Genomic DNA, 17500 nt, shown 5'->3' with positions numbered 1-17500 from the left:
CAACATTTTGTTGTATTGCTATGACTGTTTTGTACATAGTTGACATCCACAGGATTCAGTCAAGCCATGACAAATAATTCACCTGATAGACATGCCAATCACCTAATAAGCACAACACGAAGATGAGGGTCTTGTTTCTCCCACACTTCTCTCTTGATTAAACTCCTGCTTCTTATTTAAGACACAGCTGGAGCACCGTCCTGTCTACATAGTCACTGGAGTCAGTGAGTCCATTTCTCCCTGCATAATGCAGCTCCCCATTAGGAGTCACTCAACCAACCCTGAATGGGAGCATGACGATCGCTATTATTTATTATCATTATTATTTTCTTGAGAGTTCACTTGGAGAGCATTCCACTTCAACATCAGAATGCTTATGGAACACTATCAATCCTTGTGCCTTTTAATCAGTACTATAGGAAGTGTATACTACAAGTCTACACAGAACACATATAATGGCAAAATAATGAGGTATTGTTGCATGACAAACGAGAGAATGATAAGCAAGTTCTCCAGTCGACAAAGCAACAGTAAAAGCTTGAACTCATTTGGCCAGGTTACATCACTGAGCAACTTAAAATCTAGAGAAAATGGGAAGAAATCGTGAATCTCTCCATCTCATTAATTCTCGACATTGCTAACTCACAGCCCAAGAAAAATTAATGACATTATGTGAGGAGGCCAAATATAAAGGATAAATCCATATGGAAATATAATCAGAGATGGAAATAATGACTGAACAATAATGTTAGGCATCATTTACCTGTGCCTAGTGATGCTCCAAATGGACAAATTCAGTTTCCTGTGTAATTAATTGAACCAAAAATATACATTGCAAACAAGGATACAGTAAATGCCTCCTTTATGAAAAATGATATATGACAACTATCGCATGATGAATCAAACGTGGCACAATTTAACAACAATGCAACTGATCTAAATTAGTATACAATAATAACCCTTACAGTGATACTGGAAAACGTCACACGATGACTATTGTATATGCTGGCAAAAGGCCCTTGAGAATATTTTCCCCACCTCACAACATTCTAGGTACAAAGACAGTTCTTGCTTACATGCGAGACTGTAGTACAAACCACACTGGGTTGACAAGGCTGCAGCACTAACACTCTTGCTAGATTAATTGTGCTATTAACACAACACCAGCTCACTCGCAAGACTGAATCACAGTGCTTGCTAGTTCACATAATCATAGTAATATGAGAAATTAGCTTCTTCAAAATACCTTAGTACAAACAGCACTTGTTCATCACAAATCCATGGTACATACAGTACTTGCTTTTCTGCACAACCATGGTATAAACAAAAGGAATTTGTTCAAAAGACATGGTACAAACAGCACTTGACCATTCACAATACCATGGTACAAACAGCACTTGCTTGTTCACAAGACTGCTACACTGAGTAGATAAGATTGCATGAAGACTAGTAGCACTGTTACTATAGACAGACTGTAAGCTATCTATGACAGGCAAGTTTATGGAAAGTTCAGATGGAAAAGGTGCACTGTCACTAATGTAATTTGTGCCAAATTATACTGATGATAAATTCTTGAAAATACTGTCATGAAAAACAAAGAACGGAAAACATGATAAAACCGAAATTATTCAGTAATCAGCATCTTTATGACACTGGAAACCAAAACAATAATGTGCTTTACACAGCATGGAAAATGAGGTAATGAAGTATGATCACAATCTCTTCCATCATGCCTAAAATAACTCTATTTCAAAAAAGCTTCCTACCTCAAGCTAAATTCTCAGTATATGATAAATAGGTTTACCTATTGGAAAAAAACATAATAACACTCATGCCTTGATTTGCCAAGCATTCAGTTTCTTGTATCATGGTTTTACTCTCTTTGCAGTCTGTAAAGAAAAAAAAAAAAAGAAAACAAGAGCAAACAAACTTCAATTTCTTCCACAATGACAAAAGAAAAATATGAAGCAAACCACATTGGTTGAGTAAACATCTCACCGGTACAAACAGAAAAAAATGTATATAAATTCTTAACCATAATCACAACTGCACTTCCTCAAAAACGTTAAATAATTTCTTTTTACATGCTACCAAACTACACATGAAAAGGACTACACTCTAAGTATCAATAATAAAGACTACAATCTATTCTGCTTCTCCACTTACAACCACAAAAAAAAATCTATTAAGCATTTTCCTCCCTTTATCCACATTAAAAAAAAAAAAAAAAAAAATATTCTGCTCTAATGAAATTTGACTGATAACCTTCTCAGGTGATTTTAATGAAATGCTGATCTGCACAATCAGTCAACAGCATGCGTGTTTGCTGTGTGATGCTTTGAGTTTATGAAAGTTATCCATGGAGGATAATGAAGGGTAAAATCAAGTATATTAATTTTCATTTACACAAAGTATTGTGATCAATTAGGCCAAATTTTCAAATGTTCATGTTAAACAGGAAATTAATAAATAATGTGATTATGACCACTCTAACACAGCCGTCACATTCTTCTGTATTTATAAAAACAAAAGTTTTTATCTTTTAAGTCATAATAATGATGATAATTAATTACTTATCACTGAAGGAGGAACATTATATATTCACATTTAGGACAATATGAGGCCAAAACATATAATTTATATTCTTGATAACTAGGATTCCTTTTTCATTCACAAATTCATGAGCATGAATAATAATCATATATATCTATAAAAATATTTGTCCTTTCACTTTCTATGCCATTACACCAATATCTATATCCTTTTGTCTTTTCTTTTCATGTTGTTTTTCATTTTTTATATTTATTTATTTTTTTGTTAAATTTTTAAGTGTTTTATTTTATCATTTTTTTCTTTTTTTCTTGCAGAAGCTGAAATACTCTAGAAATCAAGGGGCCGAGTGGAAATTACTTATACAAAATGATTAAACCCAAATTGGCATGGTGAAAGAGATGCCTAATACCCTGTTCACAGCTACCGGGAAGTGATCACGTAGCATATCGCTTGGTCCAGAGCCGTGCAATTCTATCATGTTCTTCCCTGTTTTGGAGGTACTGTGTGGCAATGCTTCCTACAAGGGGATCAGCTGCAATAGAAGAGGAGGCACATTGAGCAAATGACATCTACAAAACAGCACAGCAAGAGAGATGTATTTGATGCATTTCAATTATACCTTCATCAAAAACATGTCCATTTCTGATAGATATGACTGAAATACACAGATGCTCTCTTATTAGCAATGAAATCAGTTTCTAATTTCATGGTTGACAATATTGATGATAATCACTAATAGTGTTGGTGGCAGAAGACATCTGCAAGATAAAATCTTAAAATATATGATTTTATCTTACTAGTAATGACAAAAGTTGACCCCCTGCTGCTAGGAATACTGTAGTTTCCCTTTGTCCACCAAGGAGCCAATTTGTAGGCCTATGCAACCTCACCTGATTTCCCCTTTCCTCAAGTTTCTGAGTGAGTGAGTGAGTGAGTGAGTGAGTGAGTGAGTGAGTGAGTGAGTGAGTGAGTGAGTGAGTGAGTGAGTGAGTGAGTGAGTGAGTGAGTGAGTGAGTGAGTGAATGAGTGAATGAGTGAATGAGTGAATGAGTGAATGAGTGAATGAGTGAATGAGTGAATGAGTGAATGAGTGAATGAGTCTGTCTGTCATGCTATTGATATTGATGTTGTCTTGTTATTAACAATACTATTAGCAATAAATAAAAATCTTTCTAAAAACAAGGGAAAGGGTAAGCAGGTAAGATAGGTAGGACTAGTAACTGCCTCCTTAGTGACTAAAACGCTTGTGAAGCCATTTATATGGAAAGACAATAAACCAAATAAATATAGCCTATGACAAGTACATTTGCCATCTTGACATAAGTATGTTAAACTTCCTAAGTTGATGATAACCAATAATAGAGATGGTGCTGAAATTAAATGATACAACATGAAAAACACTCCTCACCTGGATTGCAATCTGTAAGAAGAGAGCAGATGGACAGCAGAACCTTGGAGATAGTGAGGGCTGGAGACCAGTTATCCTTAAGAATATCTAAACATATCACTCCTTGGGAGTTGATGTTGCAGTGATAAATTCGTGTACGAAACGTGACCTGTTGGGAAAATTTTTCAGCATGATATCACTTAGGGAACATAATGAATAAGAGCAAGTAAGAAGGAAAAATAAACTGGTTGAGAGAAACTGAAGTCCACACAAGGTTAGGAAATAGGGGGAAGGAAGAAGTGGACATAAAAAACAAAGTAATAATATAAAAAATAAAAATCACAAATGCACACAAAAAAGAACACTACTGAATGCAGATATGTGGAGCAAAAAAATGGAGGATCCAACAAGTAGGAAAAAGAAGTGGTAGTCAAAACGGTGAGGAGGGTGAAAGACTGAAGGGAAAAAGAATACAATGACAGTATGATTTGCAGAAACACTAAACCATAAAATATTTTTACATAAGAAAGGAAATAATATGTCAATTCCCTTAACCCAACCACCATGGATTTTTATGTTCTGTCCCCTGTAGTTTTTCTGTGAATTTTGTTACATACAGATGGCTCTACATGTGCTCATTTCCCCATTCCTTAAATAGGCAGGAAAATGTGATTTTCTTTTAAATAAAATTGATATCAATACTGTTATCATTGTTATTGATGTTATGATTATTAAATTGTTATTAAAATCTTGGTAACATTTGAGATAATGAAAAAATACAAAAGACCCTTTCCCCAAAAAAGAAAAGGGTAAAAACAGGTGAGATAGGTAGGATTAATAAGACTCCTTGGTGACTAAGCACTTGTAGAGCCATCTATGTGTAAATACAATAAATAAACTTGTATTACAGTGAGCATGGCATGTATTCTTGCCATCTGTGCTGATTGGGTGGAGTCAAAATAAATATACCAGGAAGACAATCCTACTGGCAACCAAAATATTTCACAATCAACTTGCTATGCCATTTACAAAGACTATCCTCACCAATATTAGCAACTATCCCTATAAACTATACACACTGTGCTCTTTACCTTAGGTGGTTTGAATGGGTATTCTGCCGAGAAATGGATATCTAGAAAGAAGACCCCACCCTCATACACAGACCCAGGCGGACCCAGGATAGTTGACACCCATTCATAAAGATTATCTCCCTTGGGCCCAGCGCTGCAGTTGGGTGGGGGGTCCAGTGTTATTTCTGCGAGCTCCTTTTGTATCCTGGAAGTAAGATAATTGCATTTTAGACCTTCAAAATAACGTTATGAAATAGCAAGTTTTTTATGTGTAAATGATACAGTACTGCTAATAGACTGAAAGACCTCCAATTCAACATTGGTTAACCCAATGGCGCCGGGTATAGCAAATTAAAAAAAACTCTACGCTCTGGCGAACGGCGGCAGCGCGCCGACTCCGAGCGCGTGATATCGGTCCATCAAGCCGAATCATTGCCTCGGGGCGTTTTGGCGCGGCGCCGCTGCGGACAGCCGCACGCCGCACATCGTGCGTATTGTTATGACAGCGATAGCCGTGACCCATCGCCATTGGGTTAAAAAAAACAATCTGAAAACAAAGAGAAAAGTACAAATCATCACAACAATAATAAATCAAAATAACCGTAATTGCAACTATATAAAAAAAAAAAATGGACAACTGATCAAAACTGTTGTTACAGTTGTTACAAAAATTGACAATTGGTCTATCAGGCAATTACTAAAAAACTGTTATTATAATAAAAGGCAACATCATGATGGTCTAACAACAACTCGATGTAGTTACTTGGACTCATTTGTTATGTTACAGTAAACTTTCAATGCTTTTAGGCTAACCCTTTCTCACATTTATGACAAGCAAAATGTGGGCTCTCTATGGACTTTCTTCTTGATGCCAGAGCTGGATACACTTCTTATAATATGCATATACTTTCCTTCCCCACCTAAAATAGTGCATCAAGTTTTACTCTTTTTTTTTTCAATGAATGAAATTCTGCAGTCTTAAGACTAATTTCTCATGTTGGTATCTAATTTAAGTAGATTTTGGCTATATTACTGTCATGTTGATGACAAACTCATCCTTATGGTCATAAAAGAAAAAGGAAGGAAGGAATAAACTATCATCCACAGTTGTTAACCCATATTGGCCAGTAGTTGGCCTATACTGATGGCTAAGAAATATACTAAGTTCCAGGAGTTGGCCATAGCCAACAATAATTTTAACCCAATGGCGTCGGGTCACGCCTATAGGCGTCATAACAATACATCCGAAATGTGGCGTGCAGCTGTCCGCCACGGCGGTGCGCCAAAGCGCCCTGAGGCAAGGATTCAGCTTGATGTACCGAATTCACACGCTCAAAGTTACAACAAATAGTACACTCCAGGGACTCTAAAGTTTGCCTATAGGAAGAGGGAATCTTGCATGCACCATCATGGGTTCACCACCATCCCAGGGAACAAAATCAACCACTTAAGATGCCAACTTGACTACACACAAGATCATCAATACCTTCCTGACACCAAAGAGTTGGGAGGACACGACCACAAAGGAGCTGCTTTTGTTCATTAGCCTCCAGCTCCTCATGGCCTTGCAGCCACACCATAATTTGCTGTATTAATGGTCAAGAAACCGATTGATTTCCCTACCAATCTTTGCGAAATCCATGTAAAAAAAAGAAGAAAAAAAGAAAAAGAAAGAAAGAAAGAAAGGACTACTTGTGAATGTCCTTGACGAGACCTTCAATAGTGTCTACATCCCAGAGAGGAAAATAACAATTCATGAGTCAGTGTTGACTTTCAGAAGACAGCAACATGAAATTCAAATCAAAATAACATAGAGGGCAAAGTTCACAATGACAGCCTACATATGAGTGATGGTGCTGGTACTGGCTACACCAATGCCTTCAACATTTATATGGGCCAGGACTGTGACGATGTACCTGCCAATCAAACTGTCAACTGTCACCAAACTCATATGTTGCACATTTCACACACCTGGACAACTAGGACAGTTTGCTAATCCTCTTCCATTATCTGCAATCAAGGAAGACCAAAGGAAACAGTTTGGCTTTACTATAAGTGTATCCTCAAGGACCTCAATACGAGTACCCACAATGGTCAACTTCCAGGCTTCTGCAACAGGGAAGTTGGCCAGATGTAGATGGACTGGAAGTAAGTGAACCTGCTTTTGACCATGCACAGCCCTGACAGAATAGTCCTTCCTCCAAACCACCATGGTGAAATCCAAAAGCTTTGAGCTGTCTTTGACTACAAGGAAATGAAGGGGGGTTGGTTTATCAAACATATTGGAGACTGCAAGAAATTGCAACAAGTGGTACCAGAATATCTTTTACCACTTTCTCAATATGGCAGTATACACAGTCTAGAGGGTATTTAGCAAAGAAACAATCTAGAGGGTATTTGGCAAAGAAACAAAAGAAAACTCCAAGGTTTCATCTCACACATTTCAAAGTGTTTGCTTCAATGGCCCAACATACGGGCATTAGGCTTACTCGAGCAGTCACTCTGATGGGCATGCAGCTTGTAGGCACATGCAAACACTCGTATGCAGTGACAAGACTCCAAGCCTCCCTTTACATTACTTTCTCTTTTTATGCACGAGTGTTTTAAATTTTTTTGCCATTTTCCAATGTCAATGTCTGTCATTCAATTTGATTTATCCCAATGGTAATAGACATTTTTCCTTGCAAAAACTCCATATCATCTCTCTGGTAGTCCATAAATCAGTGTAGAAGTAATAACAATCACTAACATTTCATTACCTTTTTTTTTTCTTTTTTTTCCAATTTTTGTTATACAAATTGCACCACTGTCACAATGGCCAGGAATAGCATCTTGAGTATGAAAATTACATCCTCCCTGGAGCCAGGACTCTCCAAGTCATGGCTCATGGACAGTACATTCCACTCTGATTTATTGATGGAAATGATGCAAAAGCTCTTTCCTAAACACTAAATGAGTGTAATCTCCCTCCAATAGCTTTGTACACTTGCAGCAAGTCATTCCCATAATGCCGGCCTTCAGCTGAAATGCTCACAACAGCAAGTTCCCATTAACCCAATGGCGACGGGTCACGGCTATCGCCGTCATAACAATACGCACGATGTGCGGCGTGCGGCTGTCCGCAGTAGCGCCGCGCCAAAACGCCCCGAGGCAATGATTCGGCTTGATGGACCGATATCACGCGCTCGGAGTCGGCGCGCTGCCGCCGTTCGCCAGAGCGTAGAGTTTTTTTTAATTTGCTATACCCGGCGCCATTGGGTTAACCAAGGCTACGGCCAAATTTTCCCCAAGATGTGCATGTTCATTTCACCCAGCTCTCAAGCCAAATTTTTTCATGACATGAAGGTCATAGGAGTTAATCAGTGTAGAATACATAGGCAGTGAGTTTGTATTTACAGATAAGTAAATAAATATAAGCTACATTATCATAATACCAAAAAGTCTATGGTTGATGCATAGGGTAGCAGGGTAGCCTTGTCCTTTTTCAAATATTTAGATTACAATGATGGTGATTTCTAAGCCCTCAGAACATGCTAGATGATACACTCCATTTTCAGGTCAATGATTAATATCTCACCAGTTGCATAGATTAACTATCACATATGACTTTCTCCTTGAAATTTACACACATCCATGTGCCCATATGCACACATTTATATACGTGCATGTACAGGTACAGAAACCTTCACAATGTGCATATATAAAGGGAAAAGACACAATGTTCCCTTTATGATTTCACAAATAAACATGCATGTGTATTTTTGTGCATTCACCCACATCCATGTATATGTGTGTATATGCATGCAAATGCATGAACAACCATGTACCTACACACCAAGTCGACTTGTACATGGATATACATGTACACCCATGTACATCTAGGCCTATACATATGTATTTCTATATAAATAAATGACTTCTAGAACAAGCCTTCGCCTCTAATAACATTATAGTCGATTTTCAGCCACATTTGCCAATTGCTTGGCCACATGAATTTCCCATTCATGAAATAATCAGCACTTGAATTTTTTTTTTTTATATCAGTAGGGAATAAACCCACTGGATCCTTTTGTCTCACTACTCAGCATTAGGCTTCCTTGATTGGCAACTCTCCCAGGTGTGTGGCTTGTAGCCCCAACATGCACAAACAAGGAGTCTCTGTACAGACACTATATTATCTCTATAAGTAGTCTATAACTTTTTGCAATGACAGCAACTATAAGTAATATTTTTATATTTTCATAATATTTTCTGTAATACACACTGCACTGTCCATCATGGCTGGCAGGAATAGGATCCTAAGCATGGAAATAGTGTACTCCCAGTAGCCAGCGCTCTTCCAGCCATGGCTCATGGAAGGTAGATTCTACACCACTCTTGCACTTGTGGCAAGTCATTCCCGTTATCCCAGCCATCAGCCAAAATTCTCATGAAAGCAGGTTCTAGTCACCACAACCACCAGCCATTTTTTCATAACAGCATATTCACTTCTTCCAGCCAAGCCAAAAAAAATTAATGACATAATGGTCACATCACCAGATCAAAGGGGTTAAGTGAACACTTGTTTGATTGTTTTTACACATAGATGGCTATGCTTGTACTAAGTCACCAATGAGCCAGTTAAGGGTACTGCCTGTCTCACCCGTTCACCCTTTTCTTTGATTTACAAAATATTTTATGTTATCTTATTTTGCTGTTACTAATGTTAAAAAACTTTATAATAATTATAATATATATAAAAAAAATAACACATCGATATTCACAGCACTAGTAAAAAACATGTTTTTCCCGCTAATTCAAATCAGGTAAGGTCACAAGGTCTACTAAATGACTCCTTTGTGGCTAAGTACTAGCAGAGCCATCTATGGGCAGACATTTCAAAAAAAATATAGAAAATAAACACAGCATTTTCCCCATTTTTTTTTCATTTTCCCCGGCGGCATTGGGTTAACCCAATGGTGCTAGGTACTCATAACACCTACTGTCATTTTCTTGTCATTATTGCTGACATTATGCTTATTATAATGTTATTAACAATAACAATAACAACAAAATTTATATATATTTACAAAAATTATCGATTGACTCCTCAGTGATTAAGCACCTGTGGAGTCATCTGTGTATAAAGATAACAAATGAACAAAATGACAGAGTAGACCTGGAAAGTATTCTGGTAATCCCATCAAAACTGAATTAATTTTTTATGAATTTTCTCAATTTTATACAGGAATAACATTCTGGCAGTCAAAGAATCTCCAGAATTCTGGGGGTCTAGCAAAGACAGCAGTCAAATGACATCCATGACAGGAAGAGCATTGATCTAACCATTTTGCATTTCCTATTTCTTATCCATTTCTCCCTCATTGCATCACCTTGACCCTACAATGCCAATGCCAGAAATTTCAGTGACTCGTTCTGGTGACTTCTGGCAACTATCTAGCCTCTTGGCCGTGGAGTTCACTGCACATAGTGGAACTTCTCGCTTCAGTGAGAAGTACATGTTATGACGAGTTGTTTTTTCATGATGGCTATAGGCATGCCAGTTTTAAGTGGTTAATAATGGCCAGTGCCATTCACCCCCTATGGCACTCTCTTGCACAAGCATTCTGATAAATTTTAAATAAAAATTGTTCAAACCTTAACCCTGGTCTTGAAAAGATTTGGCCAAAGGCCATGGTACTAGGAAGGTCTCAACATGAGTTACAATTGCCAAGTGCTGGATGACAGTGATTTCTCATCATGAGTGTACTAAGCTTTTGGAGGGAGATTACATGTAGCATTATTTCAATCAGTTTATAAGGGTGGAGGGTGCCATCTGTGAGTCATGCCTGGGAGGGCATTGGCTCCAGGGAGGAAACTATTTCCATGTGCTGGAACCTAGTCTGGCTTGCTTGGAGTAGTGTGTTACAGAAAACTGAATAATACAAAATAAAAAAAAAATAGTTAAACAATATTACAAAAACAGATTATTACCATCTTGATGCATAGATAGCTATTGGAAAATGCCAAAACAGCAAAAAATGCATCTGCAGAAACAGCTTATGGCATTGCAAAGATGAGCCAACGAGTTTAGATAAGCGTTATGTAGGCCAGGCGTACAGGCTACACACAAAGAGTCAACACTCAAGTAAACTTAATGCCCAGATTTGTTTGAAACAATGCCCAGATCCATGTGGAATAAATGCTAACCTTGGGTACACCTTAATCCGTATCTGCCGGGCCACGCCTATAGCCATCATAACAAACCGACCCGTTACGTCAGGTACAGCTATAGGATTTGCGACGCACTAGAGCAAGTCAAGCGGAAAGTTCCACTACACGTAGCAGACTCCCGGGCCAAATGGCAGGACAGTTGCCAGAAATCACCAGAGTCAGTGACACCCTGAGATTTCCAATACGTCATTGATATAAAAAAAAAAATAATAATAAATAAAATAAAATTTAAAAAACTCACTTTAATCTATAGGGATATTTTCTCTCTCATATTTTCTTTAATGAATAACAACTATATTTAGGGGAAAACCTTCCTCTCTTAGCAGTAACTAGGACAACAGCCATCAAAAAATTATTCACTGTAGGACTAGGCTATTAGTTTGGTCATTTTCTCACTTTGGCTTCATCAAATTTCAAAATTTGATGTACAACTCTGTATATATAATGTGTAGAACATTTTGCGTAGAAATGCAAGAGACTACTGACCAAGGCAAAAGTAATGTAAAAAGTAGCTATGAGAGAGTGAAAAGGAAATAGGAAGTGGACACCCTACGTAAGTACCTGGGCAATTGCAACATGTGGCACCAAGATATCACCATCTGACTTTAAATGTCAATAAGAATGTTTCTGAATCTTTACATATTCTATGAAGGTTACTGTGGCTTCCTTTAGAGAATAAAAGTGGAAATTCTTGATCATCTGTGCACTTTTCTATATACAAGAGGACCATCAGAGACAAAAATAAATAAATGTTACAAATTATTGATGACTGAAAAAATATTCCTACTAATATTTAAAGTGGAATAAACAGGAAACACTTCAAGCATCCTCACAAACTGACCTCTTAGCACTGGTGCTGAGTGCCTTTGACATTTTGGGGTTGTGTGGCCTGACCTCACGCACAATGGGGGGCTCTACCGGGGCCGACTGCTGAGAGCTGGTGGCGGTGCTTGAGGGAGAGAGGGCTGACCCAGCAGACGCTACTGTCAAGGTCGCTGACGAGGGGGGACTAGTGGTGGTGGGGGGGTTTGAGGGAGACACGGGGACAGAGTCAGACCCGGTGGCACCAGCAGGCGAGGCAGACATCAATCAATGCCTGAAATTTATGGAAAATATTAATAAAGTACCAAAAACTAATGTATAATGGGGACTTTCTATCTTTTAAAATTTGTGTAAATAACACATGACATTGGATGGAAAATATCAAAATATATCAAACTACATGAAAATGCAAATGCAAAAGACTAACAATAAAATTCATACAGTGTATCTTCACAAAAAAGATACAATACAGTCATTCCCAATGCATACATTCATATCAATCAACCATTGCACATCACATAAAAGATCTCAACATACTTTTTAAAGAGAAAAAGGGAAAAAGAGAGAAAGAGAAAAAGGGAAAAAGAGAGAAAGAGAAAAAGGGAAAAAGAGAGAAAGAGAAAAAGGGAAAAAGAGAGAAAGAGAAAAAGGGAAAAAGAGAGAAAGAGAAAAAGGGAAAGAGAGAAAGAGAAAAAGGGAAAAAGGGAAAAAGAGAAAAAGGGAAAAAGAGAAAAAGAGAAAAAGAGAGAAAGAGAAAAAGGGAAAAAGGGAAAAAGAGAGAAAGAGAAAAAGGGAAAAAGAGAGAAAGAGAGAAAGAGAAAAAGGGAAAAAGAGAGAAAGAGAAAAAGGGAAAAAGGGAAAAAGGGAAAAAGAGAAAAAGGGAAAAAGAGAAAAAGGGAAAAAGAGAGAAAGAGAAAAAGGGAAAAAGAGAGAAAGAGAAAAAGGGAAAAAGAGAGAAAGAGAAAAAGGGAAAAAGAGAGAAAGAGAAAAAGGGAAAAAGAGAGAAAGAGAGAAAGAGAAAAAGGGAAAAAGAGAGAAAGAGAAAAAGGGAAAAAGAGAGAAAGAGAAAAAGGGAAAAAGAGAGAAAGAGAGAAAGAGAAAAAGAGAAAAAGGGAAAAAGAGAGAAAGAGAAAAAGGGAAAAAGAGAGAAAGAGAAAAAGGGAAAAAGAGAGAAAGAGAGAAAGAGAAAAAGGGAAAAAGGGAAAAAGAGAGAAAGAGAAAAAGGGAAAAAGGGAAAAAGAGAGAAAGAGAAAAAGGGAAAAAGGGAAAAAGGGAAAAAGAGAAAAAGAGAAAAAGGGAAAAAGAGAGAAAGAGAAAAAGGGAAAAAGGGAAAAAGAGAGAAAGAGAAAGAGGGAAAAAGAGAGAAAGAGAAAAAGGGAAAAAGAGAGAAAGAGAAAAAGGGAAAAAGAGAGAAAGAGAGAAAGAGAAAAAGGGAAAAAGAGAGAAAGAGAAAAAGGGAAAAAGAGAGAAAGAGAAAAAGGGAAAAAGAGAGAAAGAGAAAAAGGGAAAAAGAGAGAAAGAGAAAAAGGGAAAAAGAGAGAAAGAGAAAAAGGGAAAAAGAGAGAAAGAGAGAAAAGGGAAAAAGAGAGAAAGAGAAAAAGGGAAAAAGAGAGAAAGAGAAAAAGGGAAAAAGAGAGAAAGAGAAAAAGGGAAAAAGAGAGAAAGAGAAAAAGGGAAAAAGAGAGAAAGAGAAAAAGGGAAAAAGAGAGAAAGAGAAAAAGGGAAAAAGAGAGAAAGAGAAAAAGGGAAAAAGAGAGAAAGAGAAAAAGGGAAAAAGAGAGAAAGAGAAAAAGGGAAAAAGAGAGAAAGAGAAAAAGGGAAAAAGAGAGAAAGAGAAAAAGGGAAAAAGAGAGAAAGAGAAAAAGGGAAAAAGGGAAAAAGAGAAAAAGGGAAAAAGAGAAAAAGGGAAAAAAGGAAAAAGAGAAAAAGGGAAAAAGGGAAAAAGAGAGAAAGAGAAAAAGGGAAAAAGAGAGAAAGAGAAAAAGGGAAAAAGAGAGAAAGAGAAAAAGGGAAAAAGAGAAAAAGAGAGAAAGAGAAAAAGGGAAAAAGGAGAGAAAGAGAAAAAGGGAAAAAGGGAAAAAGAGAGAAAGAGAAAAAGGGAAAAAGAGAGAAAGAGAAAAAGGGAAAAAGAGAGAAAGAGAAAAAGGGAAAAAGAGAGAAAGAGAAAAAGGGAAAAAGAGAAAAAGAGAGAGAGAGGGAGGGAATGAGAGGGGAGGAAAGAAAGAGGGAGGGAGGGAATGAGAGGGGAGGAAAGAAAGAGGGAGGGAGGGAATGAGAGGGGAGGAAAGAAAGAGGGAGGGAGGGAATGAGAGGGGAGGAAAGAAAGAGGGAGGGAGGGAATGAGAGGGGAGGAAAGAAAGAGGGAGGGAGGGAATGAGAGGGGAGGAAAGAAAGAGGGAGGGAGGGAATGAGAGGGGAGGAAAGAAAGAGGGAGGGAGGGAATGAGAGGGGAGGAAAGAAAGAGAGGGAGGGAATGAGAGGGGAGGAAAGAAAGAGAGGGAGGGAATGAGAGGGGAGGAAAGAAAGAGAGGGAGGGAATGAGAGGGGAGGAAAGAAAGAGAGGGAGGGAATGAGAGGGGAGGAAAGAAAGAGAGGGAGGGAATGAGAGGGGAGGAAAGAAAGAGAGGGAGGGAATGAGAGGGGAGGAAAGAAAGAGAGGGAGGGAATGACAGGGGAGGAAAGAAAGAGAGGGAGGGAATGACAGGGGAGGAAAGAAAGAGAGGGAGGGAATGGGAGGGGAGGGAAGAAAGAGAGGGAGGGAATGGGAGGGGAGGGAAGAAAGAGAGGGAATCAGAGGGAAGAAAGAGAGGGAATGGGAAAGAAGAAAGAGAGAGAATGGGAAAGAAGAAAGAGAGAGAATGGGAGAGAAGAGAATAGGAATGGAGAGGAGAGTGGATGACTGGAGAGCAGAGAGGAAGAATGAGAAAGCTGAGAGGGGAAATGGGAGGGGAGATTAAGAGAATACAAGAATAAATGAAAAGCATAAAATACTCTTCATAATATACTACAAAATCTATAAAAGTTCAACATATCATATAAATATTATATTTAAATGTCCAAAGCTGATGATAATCTGCCAGGTTCTTTCAAAACTGAAAATGGCATAACAAAATCAGCTACTATTATACAGTAAAAAATCACCTATGTAACCTGTTCTAGGGAGACATATGCAAATCAACCATTTACCATTCATATAAATTTCTTAGGAAACTTCCGACTATCAATATACGCAAAATGGTTCTTGTTCTACCTAACCACAAGAGAGTAAACATGCCAGAAATACAGATCATGCTGGAAGAAAACAAATAAAAGACAGCAGATTTCACATGCTTTAACACGAATCTACAGCTCTACTCTATGTGGGAAGTCTAAAATTGGTAAGTCAAGGAGAAAATGAAGAAATAAAATTTTTAGTATGCATCATTTCAAAGAAGAGTAAAAATATGTATACCTACAAAATGCTTATAGTTTGAATTAAGTATTAAGTATTGGCTGGTTTCCTTTGATAATAAATTGCTTCAAACTTCCAAAATATCTATATTGGCAAAATATATTTGCCATGGTTTCTTGACTTCTGCGAGACCTCCAATAGGCAAGGAGGATGTGCCAATCAGCACAACACTAACGGGCAGAATGCAAGGGTCTTGTCAACACTGACCGATTACAGTTTTTGAAATAAACAAAAATGTTTTTCATCGCATCTTTAATTTCAAAACGCTGAGTCAAAACGTCTAACTACTTTCTATAAGCATTATGTTAAAACAGTAAAAATACCCAACATTAATTTCCATATTTTTGTAAACTTCTTTAAAAAGTTGAAAAGACTAAAATAAATAGCAAATGATAATTCAACCTTTACTACCAGTCTCTCAGAATAAAATCAGTAGAGCTCTGCATTTCCCAATGACATAAAGGTAAACAAATAAACAAAATAATAATGCATAAAAAAATTACATACACCTAACAGAGAAACTGCCATTAAACATAACATGCACATAAGTATTCAACAATGATACATACACATGACCATATTCCTGATAACTCACCATGATCTACCTGTAAATTTAAAAGAAAATGCATTTCACACTCAATAAAACTAATGCATTTAGTCACATTTTCATGCTACTTGTAATTGAAAGAATAAATTAACTAATTTTACTATTGTAATACTTCTCCACACTGTAAAATAATTGGAGTCAACACCATTTCTAAGTCTTTCTGAAATGACATATTTTTTCCCATTATTTTTTTCCCCAATCTTTTTTCCCCAATTAAATGTTTTTACGAAATAACCCACATTCAAGCAACAACAACAAGGGATGCACGTTATTTTATCACTTACCTGCTACCTTTATATAATTAAACAACGATCCTACTCATCATAAAAGAAGGAATGTAATTCCTTTAAGTCACACTCGACTCAACTTCACAAATGAGAGCGTATTAATCTTTAAAAAACACTAATCAAAAAAAAAAACTTGGCTCTCCTGGCCCTCTATAGGCCTAGGCAGCGTCACTCTTCACACGGGAAATAAAGAGGCTGTCCACCAGGTGAAAGGATATTCCCTAAGCTCTAGCACTCCTGAAGCCAGCCTCTTCGCCCTCGCCATCCGAGGACAGCCTTCGAGAGCCACATGAAGGGAGAGAACGAGAAAAAAACGATTTTGTTTTTCTTCGCATCTACTGCTTTTATCTCGCTTCCCTTCCTCTTCCTCTCCGCGCAGAACCCCACTACAACACCGAGGATTTCTCCTCTACACGACTAACTCTCCTAGATAAAAGCCACACCAGGACCTTTAACATATCCTAATCCACAATCCTACTCACATATCACACCTAGAAGCCCTTCGAAAGGATAATTAGAGGCGATTTTCCATGCCTGTGTGCGAGGCCGAGGAGGAAGCCCGACAATGCCGCTGTTCCCTGTCAGCTGATTCACCGCCGGTACTTCAAAAAACGAGTCAAAAAAAGGGAAAATACTCATTCATACGCTCCTTCGCAACGACTTACACCGCAAGCACGTATCCACATGCCCACTCACTTTGAAGACAACGGGTATCCTCACTTATAAAGGTAGATTAGGAGATAAAAAGGAGTAGCGGGCCGCGTGTGTGGGTGCGCGCGGAGGGAGGAACAGCCTCATGGAGACACAAAGGCCGCCTTCACGCGCTAATTATCAACTTTATTCTCGCTTTTCCTCTGCTATTCTACTTTCGAGACCATTCTCTTGGTTTTAAAGCCAAGGATGATTATCTTGGGGTAATGGCCAGGGTTTGTTTTTGAGCGTTTCTCTTTGTAAAAGCGAGTTTTCTTAGCGCCAAATTATGAACTTTATGCTCGCTTTTCTCCCTCTCTTCTGCTTTACGGGTGTTTTCTTTGTTATATTCTGGCTGTTGGCATGTTTTCTCTGTTTTATCCAAGCTTTGAGGATACTTTCTGCAGCTGAAAAGCAGTA

At 37.9% G+C, this 17500-nt stretch overlaps 1 protein-coding gene across 3 annotated transcripts in view; it reads right to left on the bottom strand.

Moving 5' to 3' along the window:
• Nucleotides 1-17226, bottom strand: part of LOC125031444 (ubiquitin-conjugating enzyme E2 E1-like) — an 18203-nt gene extending 977 nt beyond the window's left edge. Inside the window, exons 1-6 of one of the 3 annotated variants that reach the window (XM_047622188.1) lie at nucleotides 16873-16974; nucleotides 16066-16101; nucleotides 12065-12319; nucleotides 5032-5215; nucleotides 3962-4109; nucleotides 1-3085 (exon numbers count right to left, since the gene is read on the bottom strand). The exon at nucleotides 1-3085 is cut by the window's left edge and continues 977 nt beyond it. In XM_047622188.1, the coding sequence (XP_047478144.1) occupies nucleotides 2988-3085; nucleotides 3962-4109; nucleotides 5032-5215; nucleotides 12065-12309 (675 nt within the window). In that variant the 5' untranslated portion in view covers nucleotides 12310-12319; nucleotides 16066-16101; nucleotides 16873-16974 and the 3' untranslated portion in view covers nucleotides 1-2987. Of the gene's footprint in view, nucleotides 3086-3961; nucleotides 4110-5031; nucleotides 5216-12064; nucleotides 12320-16065; nucleotides 16102-16872; nucleotides 17025-17086 lie in introns of those variants that run through there. The other 2 variants (XM_047622187.1, XM_047622186.1) reach the window with 2 other exon arrangements.
• Nucleotides 17227-17500: the final 274 nt, after the last annotated feature.

The sequence above is a fragment of the Penaeus chinensis genome, chromosome 13 (assembly GCF_019202785.1).
Source record: "Penaeus chinensis breed Huanghai No. 1 chromosome 13, ASM1920278v2, whole genome shotgun sequence".
In the NCBI taxonomy this organism is placed as follows: Eukaryota; Metazoa; Arthropoda; class Malacostraca; order Decapoda; family Penaeidae; genus Penaeus; species Penaeus chinensis.
This window is presented reverse-complemented; position numbering and strand designations above follow the sequence as displayed.